Genomic DNA, 18,963 nt, shown 5'->3' on the forward strand with positions numbered 1-18,963 from the left:
GTCATGAGGTTATCCCAAAATGGTTAGTTAGAATTATTACGGCAGAATAGCTCAGTATTCTATGTACACCGCCTTTGAAAACAACACTGCAATTGTTCAACCTGCGTATAGTACTCTCTACACACCAAGGGTTGCCAACTCCAGCTGTGAGCGTCGTTCTTTTTTGTGTCTCCTGGAATATTGCATCTGCATCTACATCACTTCTTCACTTGCTATCAGCTACCTTCGATGCTCGTGGTCATCTCACTTTGCAGCGATGTTTGCGCCTGATGCGACTGTACGCTCAGCGGTCTCGTCATTAAGAAATCCTCGGAGACGGCAAAGGACAAACTCGGATGACTCTGTAAAGCTCCCGAAAGCCAAAAGGCAGCGATCGGCTCTCGGAGAAGATACTTTTGAGCCTCACCCCTTTACGGCGTCGGAGCAAGAGTCTTCTGTCGATGCTGATCCAAACGCCTATAAAGCAGGGTTTGTTGTCCAGAAAGATCTTGCGCTCAGAGGTCCAAAAAGACCAGAGAAGAGGAGTGATGCGGATGGGATAGTGATACTTGTGAGGAAATCCTTCCAACGCAGTCTGTTGAAACGGGTGAAATGGTTTGGGATCTAACCCATCTTACACTGCAGTCTAAAACAGACCACTACACCGTTTCCCAGCTACCTTCGCTTCCCGACCAATTACGCGTAGCCGACTCAGGTAAGATGCGTTCTCTATATGCAGTCCTCGCTAGATACTTACCTGTTACAGTTCCTCCAGGGAGCTTCTTCACTGTTGAACAGGGCTATGCACTGGTCTTAACACCGTCACACGCTATCATTTGGCCATATGCAGTACCGTCATCTTCACCTTCGCCTAGTGATATCTTTACTCTCACAATCCCAGAGTCTAGTGGGAGTCCGGCCGGTGCTACCCCATGTGGAGTCCTCATACCGAATGCGACCGTCGCTCCCCCAGGTCTTCTGGTAGTCATACCTGGAACTGGGAAAATAATCTACTGGGAGACAGTTTCGAATGCAGTAGTCCTGGGTTTAGTGAGGCAGAAACAAAATGGGATTCAGACCTCGATCTCTGGAATGCTTCCGGGAGAATATGCCAAAGAGATCATAAATGCAGAACCTTCTGGGGTTATTGTCACGTTCTCATCCGGGAGGGTGGCACACGTTACCCTGAGAGATCCTCAGGGAAAGGCAGCCTTGACTGTGAATTTTCTCCGCAGCACTTCCAAGCTCGGCGGCAGTGGATTTCTCGGAGGGATCAAAAGTGTTCTCACTGGTGGGCTGTGGAAAAGGGACATCGCCGCCGCAAGACCCGCTAAATCATCGCAACGAGGCCAACGGGATATCGTTATTGCGACTTCCACTGGTATTTTTGAGATATGGGACACCCATTGGAACAATGGGAGCACAATGAAGGCGGAAGTAGACCTCAGGCGTACCATATGCGAGGCTACTACGAACACTCTAGATGCTGGGTTTGAGAACGGTCTTAAAATCCTGGATTTTGTCTGCGCGCCTAAACAAGATGGGTTGGATCATGTACCTAACCCGGACACGGATCCCTCCGTATCCGTCTTCGCCCTTGTCGTCCATGCACAGCAACATGAAGTCCCGACATTGGCCGTTCTCAAAATCGATATATCTGGTAACGATGGACGAGTGGTCTCGGCGCACCATGTCGAGCCGCGCAATATACCACCCCACTTTGGGAAATCGAAGGCGAAGCTACATATTCCGAAGTTGGGAGATACGGCTTTTATTGTTTTGGAACGTTCTGTGATTGTGCTTTCACTCATTCCAGTTCGAGAATCACCATCGTCTCAGTTACTGATGGAGTCCCGCCATATGTCCGGTTATTTCCAAGACTGCATTCAACTCAGAGCCGATAAACAGGAGGAAGTCCTTGGGACCAGTGTTGAAGAGCAAAGCGACAATCGAGTGTATCCTGCCTGCTTGGTGATGCTCCGCGGTTTCGGTATCATTCGCATTGCAGCATCACCTCATACTGGATCAGACAATGTTCTAGAAAAGGTACAGATGACTGCGAAAGATAAGCTTGAACAAGCCATTTTCTACGGTGCAATGTCGGAGAACCCTTTGGACTTCCTGAGCGAGAACTGGTTGAACTTTCCAGCAGAGGAGCTTGAAGAAGCCGCATTGGATATCTGCGACGAATTGTTGCGATCGACCTCGAGGTTTATATCTGCAGCAGCAGTGTCCATCGAACAGCACTTGAGTGTTCGAGCGAAAGCGCTCGATGACTTGGTCTTCCATCTCATACGGCACGGTGTGCCATTATCAAGGCTAACCCGTTGGCATCTGCTGTGGGCGGCTGAGAAACTAGCTTCCCAAAGAGCTCTTTGGAAAGTGGAAGAGCGGTTCAGGAAAAGCAAGAATGGGAAACCGACCTATTTGAATCGTGTGGTCGAGTTGATGAATGAGAAGTTCAAGACCAGGTCCGAAGTAGCGAGTGACAGAAATGATAGTGTACGACATTGGTTCATATATGATACCTTCCGGATGGAACACATCATTCCATGGCTCTTCAACGCGATCAGGGATCATAAAGGCGGTGCTTCAAAGCAAGGCCAACAATTTGCCGATCAGGTTCTCGAGGCAAGCGAGCTTTCTCTCGCTGCCTTGGAGACCGCTTTCCGTTTCAGAGAAGAACATTTTGGTGCATACGGCCTTGGAGAAGAATCATTGGAGGATGGCATATTGCTCTCCGGGTATGAGGATCTGCCTGAATTCTGGACCTCACATGGAATGGGGTATATCGAAACAAGCCATCTTCTGGATCTGGAGCTCGATAGCTGTAGATCTTGGTTGCAACGACAGGTCTCAAGGGGGGAGCCGACGGACCCCATGACTGTGGAAAAAGTCGCACATAATAGCTTCCGCCAACTTCGCGTATTTGGTAAGATGCATCGTGAACGAGTTCGATGGCTCTCTGCACAGAGCGACCCGAAATTGGTTGACGAAAGTAAGAACATCGAGAACAACCATATCAGACAACGAAAATGGCAGCTTTTCAAATTGGCTGGAATCGGCCAGTTGAAGGAAGCTATGTCTCTGGCTGAAGAGTTTCAGGACATGAGTGCCCTCGTGGAGCTCATAGTTGAACTCCAAGATCAGGCCAAAGCAGACAACCTACGAAAAGGCGAATCGAGTGATGAAACACGCAACGAAGGTTTGGAACAGTGTAAACGCAAGATTACGGAATATTTCGAGAGATTTGGTGGACATTGGGCAGATGCGTTCTTCTCTCGGCAGATATCTGTTGGACAACCAGGGATGCTGCTAGCAATGTCCGAGTATCGACCTTATGTTACGCGTTTTCTCCGCAAAGTCCCCGCGTACCGTCGCCTATCCTGGATCAACGATGTTACTGGGGAGACAGACTATGACACTGCGTCATCGTCGTTAGAAAAGTTAGCCTTGGAGGATGAGTCTGACGTTTGGAGCCAACGCGCAGAATTATCCATAGCTAAGCTTTGCCGCCTGGCTGCATGGGAAAAGAGCGCTAACTTTGACCACTCTGTTGCCCGGGAAGAAATCAGACGCTTTGATGCTCGTGCTGAAATAAATACGATTCAAGAGTTAGTGTACGATCACATCTCGCCCGCGCTTCACGGCGCCATTGACCAAAAAGCTGAAATCGAGTTGGCTGTGGAACACTTTGGAGGCTACCTTGAGAAGGACCGACCAGCTTTTCATGAAGTTCTTGAGGTCACTCTTGCGAAGGTAGTGGCTCGAGAAGTATTAAATGTCGACCAGCTGATCGATTTGCTAACTTTGATGGATGACGTGCAATTCCTTGAGGGCGAGCATGATGAACTTTCGGGACGGGAGTTTTACTTTGCTCTTCACGCACTCCAGCTGAGCGGATATGCTAAAACAGACCCTGAGCTCTATGACTTTCTGCAAAAACTAATCTGGCGTCGATGTATGATTCGAGACAATTGGGAGGCATTGGGAAATACAGGGCAGAAACTGGATAAGGAAGTTGAAGCAGAAGTCTCCAACACTGCTCTATTTCGAACATTGACAGAATGTCTTGCTGAAGGTGAGCTTCATCTATATCGACACTGTTAACTTCACTTCTAACACTCAGCAGAACGCCTGGGTCGTCCAAACAATGAACCCATATGCGGCTTGCATTCGCCTTCAGAAATTCTGAAATGGACGCCGGATCCCGCCATCGTTAAGACGAGATTTCACCCAGACCAAGGAACTCGCATACTGCGGGATCTGAGTGTGGAAGCAGAACTCCTGCGTCAGTACGTCGAGAAAGGGAAGCTCGAGCTCTGGTTTAGTGAGCTTCTGGCATCAGCGAAATCTGAAGTATCCAAGAGTACTATTGAAGAAGACACAGGAAGCAATCATGATCCTTCCATAACGCCTTCCACTTCAGAGAAGAGGGCGAAACTGAATTGGCTTTGATGTCAGGCTTGAGTCTTGGTGCTGAGAGGGTTTTGTCTGTCTTTTTCTCTTCTGCTTTTTGTACTTCATACGCACTGGGAAGGGGGAGGGTTTGCAAAGGATCGGATCTTTTCTCGTGTCGAGCAGTGCTTAGTGGCTCGTTGCATGCCGGGATTATTAAATCGCTGAATAGCAGTAGTCAGTTAGCAGTAGACCATTGGTAATTGTCCACAGTTTTACATGGATGCAACTATTAGAGTTGGGTAATGTTAATATAGTAGTATGATTAATAAGACAGGATTATTAATTTTTATATAGTTGATTATTATATTGTTAGAATCTAGACTACGGAGACCACTAAAGTCATGTGACCGTCCACATGACTTCTCGGGATGTTGAACTGCCCGACTGTACCTGTGTAAGGTGCCTGTATGCTTGTAAATCGCTCTACCTGTCTTTGGCAAACATGGCTAAACATTACTCATGTTCATCATGTCTAACACACTGACTATTCTGATATACGCCTCCTTCTGCCGCCCTACTGATCCTGGGTATCTGTACAAGTCGATTTAAGGATGTCGGCGGTCCGGCTAAGACACCGGATACAATTCACACAAGCAGTTAACCGGTCGTGGGCTTCAACGTGGAGAATCAGTCGACTGCCAACTGTATCGTACTACTCTCAATGTGCGAGAAAGGATTTGCGCACAGCCCTGTTCTTTCCTGGTTGGGCCCCTTTCGATGCTCAAAAGGTGCTTAATGCTAACACTCGGCAGGCCATGGAGTCCAGCGCGTCGGCATGGCTACTCCCTGGGTCGAGCAGTTCCCGCGAACTGCACGACCCTTCATGGATGAAATTGACGGCATACTGGGGTTTTCTCTATCCCGTATAATATCCGACGGCCCAAATTCGAAACTAAATGAGACGGAGAACTCACAGCCTGCGATAATGGCCACGTCGATATTGATACTGCGTATACTGGAAAAAGAGTTCGGTTTTGACACAAGAAACCGTGTTGACGTGACTCTTGGGCACAGCCTTGGTGAATATGCCGCTTTAGTTGCCGGTGGTTACATCGAATTGCAACCAGCCCTCAAAATGGTCCGAGGTCGCGCGGAGGTGATGGCTCAATGCACCCATGATGCTTCGAGGCAGACTGGTGAAGACTATGGAATGGTTGCTTTGGTGTGTGAGCCAGAGCATCTTGATGGATTGATATCGACAATCCAGGAGTTCTTGGGCTCTAGCTCCTCTGGTTCAAAGGATGACTCGAGCTACGAACTACCGTCTATCCAGCAAGTTATGATTGCGAATATTAACTCTAAAAACCAAATTGTGCTTAGCGGAAGTATTGACCGGATCAAGACGCTCCTCGTCCAACTTCGCCAATTTGGAGGCCACGATCCCCGTGCTGTGAGACTTAAAAGTGACAGTCCCTTTCACAGTCCTATTATGGCACCCGCGGCACATTATATGAAGAATGCACTCGAGCATGCCACTGTTGCATTCCCAGCGGCAGTGCCATGCATATCTAATGTCACTGCTCTTCCATTCCGGTCACGAGAAGAACTCAAGGATTTACTATCGCGACAGTGCATCGAAACTGTTAGGTGGTGGGATAGTATTAAATATCTAGACCAAGATTGTGGCGTGAGGCGGTGGATCGGCATAGGACCGGGTAAAGTCGGCCGTAATTTGGTCGGAAAGGAGGTTGGGAGAGTCATGGCCAAGGGCGGAGGCGTCTGGGGAATATCCGATCCGAGAGAGGTCGAGGACATTATGCTGGCTCTTGAACAGACCGAGCTTACAGATTCATGACTACACCGTAGCTCTCACAGCACACGGAAATCACATGATACGATGGCCGCCGTCCTATGGAGTCACCGAGTCACGAAGGACATCCCTTTTCAGTCTTTGTTAGGACGTTGCCCTGCATGGTCTATACCTTCAGTGCCCTGTCCCCATCTTCCAGCCTTTTTACCCCATTTTATCATACCCCAAGCGTGTACCCAGCTGAAGCTTGGAGCGCTAGGACGGTCTTGGCTCTCACCACGGAGGTCCGTTCCACTTTGTGAAGCATCGACCAGATATCTATCTGACTTGGAGATTGGTGACTCCCAATGTCTATGTTGATCCTTCAGAGGCATCCACCACTCGGAAGTTGACTTACTCCACCAACGAGAGCTAGTCATCTCCCAGATTCTGCTTTGTGCTCGTCTAAAGGCGAATTTCTCATCCTCCCCGATGTAGAGCCTGGGCCGCGTGAAATCAAGACCGTCTCGGTTTTCCACAGTGCGCACATGTGTTTCTGACTGTGTCTCATGACCCGGACTCGTCGATTCTGATGAAGATAGACTCGCTTTACCGCCTGTTGACCTGATCGGTGAAGCCTTATATTCTACCGAGGGGCCTTCTTTCTCATCATAGGATGCAATGTTGGGACGGAAAGGGAAGTTCATGTCTTGGTATATTTCCGACAGACTCTCTTGCCAAATGTTGTCGTCATCCCGGTCTTCTTTGGATTCATTTGCTTGGTCACGATTGTTCTCTGGGAAGAACAGATCGTCAATATGTGCACTCGCCCGGATAAGCAATCGACAGCGCGCTTCATAGAGAGCATCCAGCAAGGTGATAAACCTTCTTGCTTCGTTTCGATGGTCAGATGACAATGATGGCACATTATCGAGAATTAACGTGTGGTAAGATGCCGCGAGAGATATATAGTCTGCTGGGCCAAGATTTGAGCCGCAAAGCTCCGCGAAGTCCCACATCATTATCCCAGCCTGCTGTTTTGGAATATGAAGTTCTCTCCCGTATACTGTCATTTGGCTTCTCTGCCATTGTTCCGAAGTTCCACCCGCTTCAGAGAGAACAATACCGATTACATGTTCCCACAACTTGTGTTCTTCACCGGCACTTGATTTCTGTTGGCCGGATGGGATGAAGTAGTAGGTAGGCGTATCGGTCCAGTATAAATCTGTCTTTGATCTATATTCTCGCACAGCTGTGTCCCGCTTGATAGTAGAGTCTGTGTTCACAGTGGGATCATCATGTGACAACTGTAGATGGATAGGACCATTATCATCTTCTCTCCTCCAGTCTTTACAACCTTCCATTTCCAAAGTATGGCATCTCAATCTGAGGATTTCCAAGAAAAGAGGCGTGTCATTTGATTTCGCAGCCTCGTTTGTGTCGATGGTTGAACCAGAGTCTGGTATCGAAGCACCCATTTGTGTAGCCCCGTCTTTCATACGTTGAAAAGACCGGAACCCCCTTCCAGACGCTCTAGCTAGATCCTCGGGCATTCTATTGCTGGTTGCTATGATGACACCACCCATCTGGAAAAATCCCAGAAGGAGCGAGTACAAAATCCTCGACGAGGCCCTATCCGGAAGTTGGAATTCATCCAGAAAAATAATAGGCGTAGTCGATGCTAGATGCCGAGCCAGGGTGAAGACCGAGTTCTCCTCATAAGGATCACGAAATGGAGTCGGAGGCGGTGACTGCAGTCGCTGCTTTTCCAGTTCCCTGATAATTTCCAGCATAAAATTGTTGAAATGCCACCTTCTTTTCCGCTCAGTAGGTAGTGAATTGGCGAGCAAATCAACGAGCATCGTCTTCCCCGTGCCGACTTCTCCATGCAATAATAGACCCTTGGGAGACCTGACATTGTACACAGACTCGAGGTCACTCTTTGTCAGAGTAAGGTCCAACGATGGGCCTTCGCGCTGCCGGCCTGACCAGAAGGATCTCCATGACCGTATCGACTTGACTTCCGCACCCGGGCGTTGTGACTTCCCTATGATCCGAGAAATGCTATCCAGACGGTCTCGGTACCCAAGATCTGGTTTGTAGTCTTTGAGCTCAAAGTAGAGCTTTTGCAAGTGGACGGCGACGCGAAGCTGAGCAGGATCGGGTTTCAGCTGTTTGGTGGCAACGAGTGTCCTATATTGTACCAGCGGATTTGTGATTGTCAAGCTTGTTGAGACTGGACCCGAGGCGGTCATTGCTGGACCTCCGAAGAAAGCCGTAAACGTTGTTGGCCCTGATGCCGATTTCAAAATGATGGATATTCACAGGCAATGCGATCAATACTGATGCGGACGATATGTACAGTAGTAGTATGTACTCGATAAGGCAGTATTAACGGTGTTGGCGGGGTTGAGAGACGCAAGCTTGCGCATCCTGTCTACACTTGATGTACTCGCCTGTCCACGTGACAGATAAGCGGAAGTAAAGATAGAGCAATGCAATTGGAAACTTTTGCTGGAATAATGCATTGTATGTTATTTGTATGACAAATGACGCCTGAAAATCATACTATCAAAATAAGCCATTACATGATTGCGCTTGTCCTTCTCGCATGCTTCGTTAAGTGTCCCAGGCAAGGATACTATATCATGTCAGGATCCCGAAGCCCCAGGAAAATAAAATCTCCATCTCGTCCAAGCTCATTAAGTGGAAATCAGACAGTGTACAGGGACGGTTGATGGACCCTGGCGGTCATATTCTAAAGCACTTCACCGTGCACTTATGCCCCGTATTCGGGTGAAAGGGGCACACATGTATCCACCACATGTGTCAGTAAATCACAGGTGGATTGGTTACACCATAACCCAGAATAAAATGCCAAATATCCGCAGAGAAGAATACGCGTTTAGCAATATCCGGCGAATCGAGTCTGCGAACTCCACGAGGACCAATCTAAAATCTGTGTTGATGCGGCGTGTTGGATGAGTGATACTGGCCTTCATTGTTGCAATAGTGCCATATGTTCAGACCGTAGACATGCCGGGGGCCCAGGTATCACCAATGCGCTTGACTTCATCAGTGAATTTCCGTGTTACGGTGTGTCCGGAACCACTCTGCGGAAGTGTAGCTTTGACGATGGGGGGATCGTCACTGGGAGCATAGAACGGGTTCTGCATCAGCTGGATGAATGCTGTCTGGAGAGCTCGGAATGCCTGATGGAGATTATTAGCCATCCCCTCACAAATAAGCCGGTTGTACTCACCGGCTTCAGATCTGAGTCTCGAAGACCAGTCGTGGCGCTGCCCTTGCGCTTCTCTTGGTCCGATGACGGCACTCTGCCTACTGTGTCGACTACGATCAGGAACTTTAGACCGGTGGTGGTCAACCATCCATAAGCTGCGAGTCTTTCATCGATAGCATGCAGAAGACCAAGATCTTGATCCACTGAGGTATGTTTCCGCCTAATCTGAATTATATCTAGGCAAGAATTGAGCAGGAACGAGAACTCCACGCGCGCGTCCTGGTAAGGTGGGAAGAGCGAGATATGCACGGGGTCATCCTTCGGCCCTGTTAGCGAGATGGCAAGATGAAGCGTCGAGCGACCTGGTACGAGTTACAATATCTGCGTACATTCTTTCCGATGACCCCGATGCAAGCAATTGAAGGGACCGCCATTCGAGAGATTCGCTGGCGATATCAGCTGTGTCTAGAGCATATGTGGATGGAACAATAGTCAGTCTTAGTCGGAGTTCTTTCGTGTTGAGTGACGGCGGGAGCTGCCCGGTTGACCAGAAGTGTCCGCCAATCATAACGCATACAATTCATTTGCAATCATGTTTCTCGTCATTACCGCAAATTTGACTACTCTCGGTTAAATAAACCAACCAGGACTCATATAGTAATGAAGGCTAACCATATACGGTTATTATCAGTAATTTAAGTACGACAAATACTACGTTTTCATTCGAGTTGAGCCGCAACGTCTTGGGTCCGGATCCTCACTACCCTGATGTCCGTTCCCCTCGTCCTGCTCGTGGCGACCGTTAACCATTGTCTTCTCGCACGCCTGGCAAGACCCTAGGAAGGTGCTAGTTCTTCTAGAAGGTCTCTGACAGAATCTGTCGCCATAATTAACCATGTTGGCCGTCTCGCGTACGAGAGCGCTTGAGGCGTTGCGCGGTAGGCTTTTCATCATCGCTTGATCACAAATGAAACTGCTAACTTCCGAATAGTACAACCTTTCCTTGTCCCCTCTCTCGCGCGTGCCCAGCAAGTTGCATCAATTAGCACCTCCTCTACCAAATCTGCCAGCGCTGTGCAGCGCCATGACGGAGCCTCTACCCAGCTCACTGCCTCTGGCAAGGTCCGCAGAGAGGTCCCTCTGCCCAGCCAGGAGAAGAAGGAGGGTGCGATGCAATTCGCCTTGTAGGTACAATCGTCAGGTGTTTCCCTTATGGATGCTGATGACCGGTATTAGGACGACCCTCGATCAAATTGCAAACTGGGCCCGTCAGAGCTCTCTCTGGCCGATGACATTCGGTCTGGCTTGCTGCGCCGTAGAGATGATGCATCTCTCTACTCCTCGATACGATCAGGATCGCTTGGGTATCATTTTCAGAGCTTCTCCTCGTCAGTCAGATGTTATGATCGTCGCCGGTACATTGACGAACAAGATGGCTCCCGCGCTACGACAAGTCTACGATCAGATGCCGGATCCGCGTTGGGTGGTTAGTATGGGCAGTTGCGCCAATGGTGGAGGTTACTATCATTACAGTTATTCTGTCACCCGTGGCTGTGACCGGATAGTACCGGTCGATATTTATGTGCCTGGGTGTAAGTATTAATATTAAACCGTCCCCGAGGTTAAATGGTAACTGACAGAGTTATTTGCAGGCCCGCCCACTTCGGAGGCTCTCATGTACGGAATTTTCCAGCTTCAGAAGAAGATGAGACATACAAGGATCACACGGATGTGGTACAGGAAGTAATTGTCTTGGCTAGGAACAGGTGCTTTAACCAAGAATAACGGATCGAGCCAGTGTGTGATCATCTTGTCGTTTCTCTTGTGTCCCATGATTAGATCTTTTGTCCATGCGACGGGGGAGTCTTATTCAGCATGGGTTGTCTCGGCCTAGTGGGCTATCTTAAAGTGTTCCTTTTGTATTTTTTGCCTATAGTTGTTCAATATATGAGAGTCGTCCGGTTCGCCTCAAAAGTAGGCGTCTCTGGAAAAGTGTAATACTAAAGTGCACAAGACTGAGGTGGCTTTCTTTACTAAATAAAGCTGTATGAATTACGAGATTCATCACTCGATATATTATTTATGAACGATGAGGATATCCACATCTCTTTCCAAATTCTGTCTACTCTTAACGATTTCTAGCCATTGACCATCACACCTCCATTGGGATGCAAGCATTGTCCTGAGATATAACTACTGTCCTGGGACGCGAGAAACACGAAACATGTCGCTACTTCGCTTGGTTGTCCCGGCCGGCCCATGGGTACAGCGTGGAATTGTTCCATAGCCTCAGTAGTCATTGTCGCTGGAATAAGGGGAGTCCAAACTGTGCGTGAGAATCATTATGTCAGTACATGATGAGAATTGTTCAAATGGGGCTCTTGTTTTTTTGGACAAACATACTGGGACCGGGGCACACGCAGTTTACGCGGATGCCTTTGCTAATCTGTTGATTGGATAGAGCTCGGGTGAATGCCACGATCGCTCCTTTGGTGGACGTGTAATCGAGAAGATCACCACGGCCGATATACGGGTTCACTGAAGCGCAATTGATGATCGTCGAACCGGGCTTCAGATGAGGCAGTGCGTACTTCGCCAGATAGAAGAAAGGATGGATATTCGTATCGAAGGTACGTATCCATTGCTCCCTGTAAGATAGATAGATACAGTTAGCAAAGCTTCGTTTACACTTGCTCTCCGTGATGGGATAGCTATCACCAAAACCGGAGGGTTGGGGGTTACTCACTCAGATAGATCGCTGATATCCGGTAGCATATTTTGGTAAGCGGCATTATTGACCAGAGTATCAATGCCACCCAAAGTCTGCAAGGCCGTATCAATCACCTTCTTGCAGTTTTCCCTCTTGCGAAGATCTAGCGGAAGCAAGTAGCATTTTTGTCCCTTCTCTTCCACTCTCTTCTTCGTCTCCTCTGCATCTGACTGCTCTTCCGGTAGGTAAACGATCAGGCTTGAAGCTCCTTCCATAGCAAAGAGTAACGCAATAGCGCGTCCAATTCCAGAGTCACCGCCAGTAATGATAGCTCTCTTACCCTGGAGCTTCCCGGCGGCTTTGTAGAGCTGATAGCCTCCATCTTCGGTGGGTATGTGTGTCGATACGGGCTTGGGATCATCCATATCGGACTGCAGTCCAGGATGTTTCTGATGATGAACCGGGACCTTGTGCCCTGAATTCGTCACGAATTAGAAAAAAAGAAAAGAATTGAGGTTCCTGAAGATGTGATCATGACTATACCAGGTTTGAATTGAGACTCCGGGCCACTGGCCGGCTTCACGCTTCTTTTCTCAGTATCCATTTTGTTTCTCTGAATGACTATACCCTATCCCCGTCAAGAGTTGATATAGCGAGACTTCAAGGTTATTATTCTTATTGTCACAATGTCAATAAGAAAGAAAAGAAGCTTGAATATAGCTGTGTAGAATCAACGCCTGACAAGTTGTAAATATAGTCCAGGGCTGCGGACTCTCCGTCACTGTGACGTCTCCACATACGCATTCGAAGTGTTAATGCTTAAGCTTGGAAATGTGGGCCACCAAACAGTGTGTTTCCAGTGCATTGCAGATTTGCCTACGGAGATTCATCCCTAGGACGTGTTCTAAGGTTGACTGTTGAAAGCCATGCTAACTACCTATTACAGCAGTCTCCTTGAGAGCCCGTCCAGTTATTGGCTGGGTAGGTCTTCTTCATTGATGGCGTAGAACAATTCCGCGGGAATATGCACCCATGAGAAGCTCTGGTAACCTTCTCGACCATATACCTGCGAGTCAGATATGAGGCTGTGGAAATACCTATGATTGACGGGGGTATATAGAGTAGTTTCCTGTGTTCTCATCGTTCATGACTGCTGTGACGTTATCTTCACGTGACAGAAAAGCAACATCTTTGCCTCCCCCATAGACGAGTCTACATCGACGTTCTTGAGAAAATAAGCTGCTAGATGCGTAGTGAGTATCCTATTCTCATGATACTTTAGCGGCAGATGGATTGATATTCAGTTCTCAAGAGTCCTTCCTGTATGATACGTAGCAGAGCGGCAACCGGAAACCGGCTAGAGGTTCTTTACCCATCTCGCAAAACACCATTAGAACAGAGACACTCCAGGTAATTATAGCCCATAGCTCTTTTTATGCCCTTTTCTTACCGCTGACAGATTATAGATCAAAAAGTAAATCGTGAAAAAGGCTGCTGGGGACTAAAAGTAGAGAAGCGGGGAGGACCGCAGGGGCAAACAGCGAAGAAGTGGTTTTGAAACAGATGTGGATATACCGCTTCGAATTGAATGAAATCCTGTCCAAAACACGCTATAATCTGATGCTTCAATCGTTTCGCGGGCGTGGAGATTGAGAATTAATTCATCATGTTTTCTAACATGTTCATCAAACACTGCTCACCAAAAGAGCGGCACAAGTGGCGCTCTCAGCCCAGAGTACCCAGACGCAGCACGCTAGAGTAGATAGACTAACCAGATACGGAAACCTCCCGCAAAAATCGACCGAGTCTTGGCATCCGGACCAAAAAAAAGTTATCGGGCTTTTTGTCGTACAGCACATGCTTTAACACTCTGCTATATTTTAACTACCCCATCTCACGTACGGATCTTATATGATCTGACCCGGCGGTATCGCATACCGCCATAATGCCCGTGGCAGTGATGAATTCAGCCACAGAGCCGGTCGGCGATTCTTCGCTGAAGATCGTTGAATCTGTGTCTTCTGCTCCTCACAATTTCCTTCGGCCTACCTCAGACCTTTATGCGTCTTCAGTCGCGTCCGCGAGGTATTATCTGGATTCTCTGGCTGAAGCCGTAAGCTCAATTCAGAGTGCGCGTCAACAGGAAAACAGAAAAAAGCGCAAGAGGTCGGAGCTGGGCGAAAGTTACACGGAAGATGTCCTACGCTTGAAGCAGCTCCATGTGGACGGATTCAGTATTGGTCAGATTTGGGAACAAGCAGCGAGGATACTAAACTCTACGGACAGGGAGATTAAACGGGATCTTTCTGTCGTGTCTGTTCCTGCTAGCGAAAGTGCAAGGGTATCCAAGTCTGCTGCCAGAGAAGCGCCGTCGAATGATGATGATTTTGACTCGGACCAAGACGATGAAGATGATGCCTCTATCATTTCTGGACAGTCGCAGGAGGAACTCGACTACAGTGGTGCCAGTGGATCTGAATCTGAACTGCAAGAAGATGGCTTGGAGGAGTCGCATATGGGAAGCGATGCCGAAGAAGCGTTGGACGAGGACAATATTGCCGCTTCGTCAGATGATGACGAGAATCGCGATTTCTACGTGGAAGATCCACATGGCTTGAACGACGGCTTCTTTTCCATCGATGATTTCAACAAACAGACAGAGTTACTGGAGAGACAGGATATGATGGGGGCCCCTGATGATGACGATGACGACGAGGAAGATATTGACTGGCACGCCGATCCCCTCACTCTGGGGCAGCCATCGTCCATTTCCAGGGGCAAGTCTTCTACGAGGGAAGATGAAGAGGACGAGTCAGATGAAGAGGATGGCCCAACTTTCGGAAATGCCAACCTCGATGAGATGTCTGACTCAGACAATGATGATGGCGCTTACATGGATGCTGGCGGTGATACTGCATGGATCGATACGAGCAATATCAAATACGACGACTTTTTTGCGCCACCACCGCGAAAGGTTTCCAAGAAACACATGCGCGCCCTACCTAAGACACAGCCAGAGCCGCAGGATATCGAGAACGAGCTCGAGCGGGCAATGGCAGATGTCCGCCGCGACCTGTTTGAAGATGAGAGTGAAGTTGAGGGATCTGAGGCAGAATCCGGTGCAGAGAGTCAGGATGGAGCCTCTGGAAATATCCGCTCGACCCATGAGAAGCAGCGGGCAAAGATTGCGAGCGAGATCCGGCGGCTGGAAGCGGAGAATGTCGCAAAGAAAGAATGGATGGTTGCCGGAGAAGCACGAGCGACGGACAGACCAGTCAATTCTCTGATCGAGGAGGACCTAGAATTTGAGCGAATTGGCAAACCCGTGCCTGTCGTTACTCACGAGACCACCGAAGACATCGAAGAGCTCGTCAAGCGGAGGATTGTAGCCAAGGAATTCGATGAAGTGATCCGTCGTCGCCCAGATGCTATAAGTGGGCCGCATACCAAGAGAGGAAGAGTCGAACTTGATGATTCTAAGCCGCAGCAGAGTCTCGCTGAATTATACGAAGCCGACCACCTCCGTGCCACCGACAGCAGCTACGTCAGCCAAAAGGACAAGAAATTGAAACGCGAGCATGACGAAATAACCGAGTTATGGAAGAACATAAGCAGTCAATTGGACTCTCTTTCGAACTGGCATTATAAGCCGAAGACACCGCAAGCGACTATCAACGTGGTTACAGACGTGGCAACGATCACGATGGAGGATGCACGCCCGACAGCGGGCGCTGCTGTCAGCGGTCCTGGTGCATTGGCTCCGCAGGAGATCTATGCTCCTGAAGGTAGCAACAATGCCGGTGAAGTCGTCCTCAAGGGAGGTTCGTCTCTGGCCAAGGATGAAATGAGCCGAGAGGAGAAGCTCAGGCATAGACGCCGCCAGAAGGAGAAGCAGAAGAAGGCAAATGCCAATGCTCCTCCCAGTCAGACTGGCAAGGCGGCGGAGAAGCAACGCGTTATTTCAGACTTGAAGAAGGGTGATGTCAAGGTGCTCGGTCAAAATGGCGAGATGAGGGATGTCCAAGGACGTCTGGCGGGATCTGCTACGGGTAAAAAGGGGGATGTGCTCAAATTGTAAATAGTCTCGACATAGTCAATGATTGCAGATTCGACTTTTTATAATCTACCACTCAGCAACCTATCAAGATCAGGTTGAAGTCTCCGCAGACCGATTCGCCCCAGTCTGTTTGGCGGGTGATTTTGATCTGATCACCCAGATGGTGATGTTTTCTCTGGCGTAAGTCTGACGGTCCGGATCGTCTGTGACCTCAGTAATATCAAAGGCCTTTTTGGCAAGCTTGATAAATCTGAGATCCGCTCTTCGTCGTCGCTTGAAGCAGAAGTAGCAGACGGTCTCAGGGCCTATGAGGCTCTGTAGTGTCTCTACTAAGAGCGGGAACGCAGGTTCAAAGTAGACACAGTCTGCCGCTAGGACCACGGCCGGATGGTGAGGGATGTCCTCCGGGAGAGGGGTTCCCCAGTCAAGCACGCTGGCCTTGACCAGCGGCAACAGGTTGTTTAGTTTGATGTTGGTTTCCATCAAGGCAAGCATGGGCTTCTGGTCGGTGATATAGATGGGAGAGTCAACTGAGCAGCCTCGAGCGACAGCTAACCCGACAAGGCCTCCCCCGGCACCTAATTCAACTCTGTGTGGTTTCTGTCAGCATAAAACTTCATTGAAGACTAAGTCTGCATATGAAGAATCCGCATTTGCAATGAAACAGCGTTGGGATGGAGCATACAGACATAGTCTTACCACGCAGGTCTGAATGATGCCGACGGAGCATGTACTTTGAGAGCACAATGCCCGCCGGCCAGAGTTGTCCACCGCATCCTTCCTTGAGATCTTCCTGGAGTACTAGAGGCTCAGAGAGCAGGCCATCAAAATCGATATTTGTCGTCCCCGCGGTCTTCTGCTCCCTTGGAGGAACCAATGACTCGCTGATAGCGAAGGGAGAATCCTGGTCCGATTCTCCCGAATCGTGGACGCGGTCCTCCATGCAGGAACAGGCGGGACGATCGTGCACGGAGCGAGACTAGCGCGTGTGGAATCCAGGGGACTGCAGGAATAGGATACGCAGGAGGTGGCTGGGAAGCGTTAACGACTCAAAAATCCAAGGATAGCGGGAAGAATGGGAGAATCCTCTTTTGGGAAAGAGATGGATCATTTACTGTGATATTTTTAGCGGGGATCTGGATCTCGAAACGGAAGCGTTTTTTATGACCGTGCGTGCGGGGAGGGGAACGATGATGACTAAGTATCGATACGGTTTTGTAACTTAATTTACCTACCTAGATACCTACCTAGGTACGTATCCAGTAACGGCAATAATGGTTAGTTAGTGCTCTCCAGGCTAGTTAGCCCTGGCGAGCGATTGATCTTTCCCGAATCTATACTGTATGTACTATGAAGAAACATGAAATATGATGCGAAAAGACAATGGAGCAGGGAACCTTTCAGGAACCCTAGACGTTGCCCAGGGATATGACGCGGTAGAGCAGGGCAAGAACATGAAATCAATATCAATTAATTACTCCGTAGTCCCGTAATTACCTCCGTAACCGGGAAGTTGCCAAGTTAGCGCGGAGTCCTTGCGACCTAGATAGTCTAGAGGAGAACGCCAATTGATGGAGCTGCAGCCATCGCGCTCACATTCTGGGATCCATTAATGGGTATGGTAAATAATATAGGACGAATCCAGGTACGGAGTGTCTCAGTGAGAAATCAATAATAATGATTAGGGCATGGCCGACTACGGCAGATGGCTTGTTTTATTTCTTCTCTTGGCAATCAAGAAGCTTGATGCTATGTAACTAGGTAACTAGCGTCGCCGGCCATGACTGTTTGCGTCCAGCCGCGGCTTGACGTCAACGAGGGCTTGTATACCAATTATTATTGCCCCAGTTGGACTCTTTTTTCATACTGTAAACAGGCTTGCCAAGATGGACTTTCGTGCTCATTGCTCATCATCGCATGTCCACTTGCGGTCATGACGACGTCATCACATTGCCCGGCTGGATCCAGCCTGGGAACAGCCAAACCATGTGACTTCCATCCCGGCTCGTTCAAAAGGCTTCATGTCGCCCTTGCTGGTCGTCTTCGATTCTATTATTACTGCCAGATCCGATCATCTCATCTCGTCTTGATCTTGAACATCTTAATCCTCTGAACCTATTCCACATCCTCCCACCATGGCTACCCTGCACTGTAAGTACTTCCCCTCGGACATTACCTAGTCCTTCCACAATCCAATGGATGTCTTCAAGAAACTGATCATCATTCCATCTAGACCTCCCTCCCGTGAAGCCCTCCGCCATTGCGCTGGGAGCTGTCTTCACCCACACCGCTTCCCTGGGCATCCTTACCCCCGTCTTCGGTGACACCTACCACCGTGCTCAGGCTGCAAACACCAAGGAGGAGTTCCTGAAGTCCAAGGAGACCGCCAGCGCTGTTGCCGCGTGGGGAAGCTCTCTGGTCGGCAGTGCTGTCCAGACCTACGGTGTTGCCGCTCTGATCAACGCAACCGGTACCCTCAGCTACAAGGGTGCCGCCTACCTGGGCAGTCTGATCTTCTTTGCTAGCTCCGCTCCAAGCGTATGTCACGATCCAGCCATGCCATGTTCTTAACGCACTGGGCTTGATTAACTGACATTGAAACCATACAGTTCATTTCCCAGATCTTCACCGAGAAGAGACCCCTGGACACCATTGCTGTCGGTGCCGTCAGCCGTGTGTTCGAGACCGTGGGTCTCAGTTTGTTCCTCACCTGGTGGGGAACGCGTACCAACCCTTTTGATTAAATAAACTGTTGCGGTATATGTCCTTTGATGACGGTTCGGACG

At 49.1% G+C, this 18,963-nt stretch overlaps 9 protein-coding genes across 9 annotated transcripts; 5 read left to right on the plus strand and 4 right to left on the minus strand.

The window, feature by feature from the left end:
* The first annotated feature begins 70 nt into the window (after positions 1-70).
* Positions 71-4,767, plus strand: C8Q69DRAFT_454862 (Non-repetitive/WGA-negative nucleoporin C-terminal-domain-containing protein). The gene is made up of 4 exons (XM_028629736.1): positions 71-550; positions 625-694; positions 746-4,060; positions 4,112-4,767. Exons 1-4 carry the CDS (start codon positions 257-259, stop codon positions 4,435-4,437), a joined length of 4,005 nt encoding a protein of 1,334 aa, XP_028486902.1. The 5' UTR covers positions 71-256; the 3' UTR covers positions 4,438-4,767.
* On the plus strand, positions 4,737-6,280 carry C8Q69DRAFT_129641 (malonyl CoA-acyl carrier protein transacylase). Its single transcript, XM_028625290.1, has 2 exons — positions 4,737-5,103; positions 5,193-6,280. Exons 1-2 carry the CDS (start codon positions 4,992-4,994, stop codon positions 6,233-6,235), a joined length of 1,155 nt encoding a protein of 384 aa, XP_028486903.1. The 5' UTR covers positions 4,737-4,991; the 3' UTR covers positions 6,236-6,280.
* Positions 6,281-8,571, minus strand: C8Q69DRAFT_129588 (AFG1-like ATPase-domain-containing protein). The gene has a single exon (XM_028625289.1). It carries the CDS (start codon positions 8,422-8,424, stop codon positions 6,325-6,327), a length of 2,100 nt encoding a protein of 699 aa, XP_028486904.1. The 5' UTR covers positions 8,425-8,571; the 3' UTR covers positions 6,281-6,324.
* Positions 8,572-9,192: 621 nt separating this feature from the next.
* C8Q69DRAFT_503934 (Sedlin) lies at positions 9,193-9,844 on the minus strand (the record flags this gene model as incomplete). The annotated part of the gene is made up of 3 exons (XM_028632528.1): positions 9,193-9,381; positions 9,432-9,728; positions 9,800-9,844. The coding sequence occupies 3 exons, from the start codon at positions 9,842-9,844 to the stop codon at positions 9,193-9,195; spliced, it is 531 nt and encodes a 176-aa protein (XP_028486905.1).
* Positions 9,845-10,179: 335 nt separating this feature from the next.
* On the plus strand, positions 10,180-11,473 carry C8Q69DRAFT_454869 (putative NADH-ubiquinone oxidoreductase subunit B). Its single transcript, XM_028629737.1, has 4 exons — positions 10,180-10,348; positions 10,402-10,594; positions 10,647-11,002; positions 11,063-11,473. The coding sequence occupies exons 1-4, from the start codon at positions 10,306-10,308 to the stop codon at positions 11,155-11,157; spliced, it is 687 nt and encodes a 228-aa protein (XP_028486906.1). The 5' UTR covers positions 10,180-10,305; the 3' UTR covers positions 11,158-11,473.
* Positions 11,474-12,842, minus strand: C8Q69DRAFT_454874 (hypothetical protein). Its single transcript, XM_028629738.1, has 4 exons — positions 12,664-12,842; positions 12,157-12,595; positions 11,814-12,058; positions 11,474-11,736 (listed from the first exon to the last, which is right to left on the minus strand). Exons 1-4 carry the CDS (start codon positions 12,722-12,724, stop codon positions 11,549-11,551), a joined length of 933 nt encoding a protein of 310 aa, XP_028486907.1. The 5' UTR covers positions 12,725-12,842; the 3' UTR covers positions 11,474-11,548.
* Positions 12,843-13,973: 1,131 nt separating this feature from the next.
* Positions 13,974-16,233, plus strand: C8Q69DRAFT_129676 (U3 small nucleolar ribonucleo protein Mpp10). The gene has a single exon (XM_028625291.1). It carries the CDS (start codon positions 14,066-14,068, stop codon positions 16,196-16,198), a length of 2,133 nt encoding a protein of 710 aa, XP_028486908.1. The 5' UTR covers positions 13,974-14,065; the 3' UTR covers positions 16,199-16,233.
* Positions 16,234-16,267: 34 nt separating this feature from the next.
* C8Q69DRAFT_503938 (putative methyltransferase-domain-containing protein) lies at positions 16,268-17,120 on the minus strand (the record flags this gene model as incomplete). The annotated part of the gene is made up of 2 exons (XM_028632529.1): positions 16,268-16,766; positions 16,867-17,120. The coding sequence occupies 2 exons, from the start codon at positions 17,118-17,120 to the stop codon at positions 16,268-16,270; spliced, it is 753 nt and encodes a 250-aa protein (XP_028486909.1).
* A 1,192-nt stretch (positions 17,121-18,312) lies between these two features.
* Positions 18,313-18,921, plus strand: C8Q69DRAFT_503939 (hypothetical protein; the record flags this gene model as incomplete). Its single annotated transcript, XM_028632530.1, has 3 exons — positions 18,313-18,328; positions 18,411-18,715; positions 18,787-18,921. 3 exons carry the CDS (start codon positions 18,313-18,315, stop codon positions 18,919-18,921), a joined length of 456 nt encoding a protein of 151 aa, XP_028486910.1.
* Positions 18,922-18,963: the final 42 nt, after the last annotated feature.

The sequence above is a fragment of the Paecilomyces variotii genome (assembly GCF_004022145.1).
Source record: "Paecilomyces variotii strain CBS 101075 chromosome Unknown C8Q69scaffold_2, whole genome shotgun sequence".
NCBI classification, from domain to species: domain Eukaryota; kingdom Fungi; phylum Ascomycota; class Eurotiomycetes; order Eurotiales; family Thermoascaceae; genus Paecilomyces; species Paecilomyces variotii.

Coding starts and splice junctions, on each gene's coding strand:
- C8Q69DRAFT_454862 (XM_028629736.1), top strand. CDS start 257: ATGTTTGCGCCTGATGCGACTGTACGCTCAGCGGTCTCGTCATTAAGA. Junction 551..624: donor CGGATGGGATAGTGATACTT/GTGAGGAAATCC, acceptor CTTACACTGCAG/TCTAAAACAGACCACTACAC. Junction 695..745: donor ATTACGCGTAGCCGACTCAG/GTAAGATGCGTT, acceptor TACCTGTTACAG/TTCCTCCAGGGAGCTTCTTC.
- C8Q69DRAFT_129641 (XM_028625290.1), top strand. CDS start 4,992: ATGTCGGCGGTCCGGCTAAGACACCGGATACAATTCACACAAGCAGTT. Junction 5,104..5,192: donor TGTATCGTACTACTCTCAAT/GTGCGAGAAAGG, acceptor AACACTCGGCAG/GCCATGGAGTCCAGCGCGTC.
- C8Q69DRAFT_129588 (XM_028625289.1), bottom strand. CDS start 8,424: ATGACCGCCTCGGGTCCAGTCTCAACAAGCTTGACAATCACAAATCCG.
- C8Q69DRAFT_454869 (XM_028629737.1), top strand. CDS start 10,306: ATGTTGGCCGTCTCGCGTACGAGAGCGCTTGAGGCGTTGCGCG. Junction 10,595..10,646: donor GGTGCGATGCAATTCGCCTT/GTAGGTACAATC, acceptor GACCGGTATTAG/GACGACCCTCGATCAAATTG. Junction 11,003..11,062: donor CGATATTTATGTGCCTGGGT/GTAAGTATTAAT, acceptor AGTTATTTGCAG/GCCCGCCCACTTCGGAGGCT.
- C8Q69DRAFT_454874 (XM_028629738.1), bottom strand. CDS start 12,724: ATGGATACTGAGAAAAGAAGCGTGAAGCCGGCCAGTGGCCCGGAGTCT. Junction 12,059..12,156: donor GATATCAGCGATCTATCTGA/GTGAGTAACCCC, acceptor TCTATCTTACAG/GGAGCAATGGATACGTACCT. Junction 11,737..11,813: donor CTGCGTGTGCCCCGGTCCCA/GTATGTTTGTCC, acceptor TCTCACGCACAG/TTTGGACTCCCCTTATTCCA.
- C8Q69DRAFT_129676 (XM_028625291.1), top strand. CDS start 14,066: ATGCCCGTGGCAGTGATGAATTCAGCCACAGAGCCGGTCGGCGATTCT.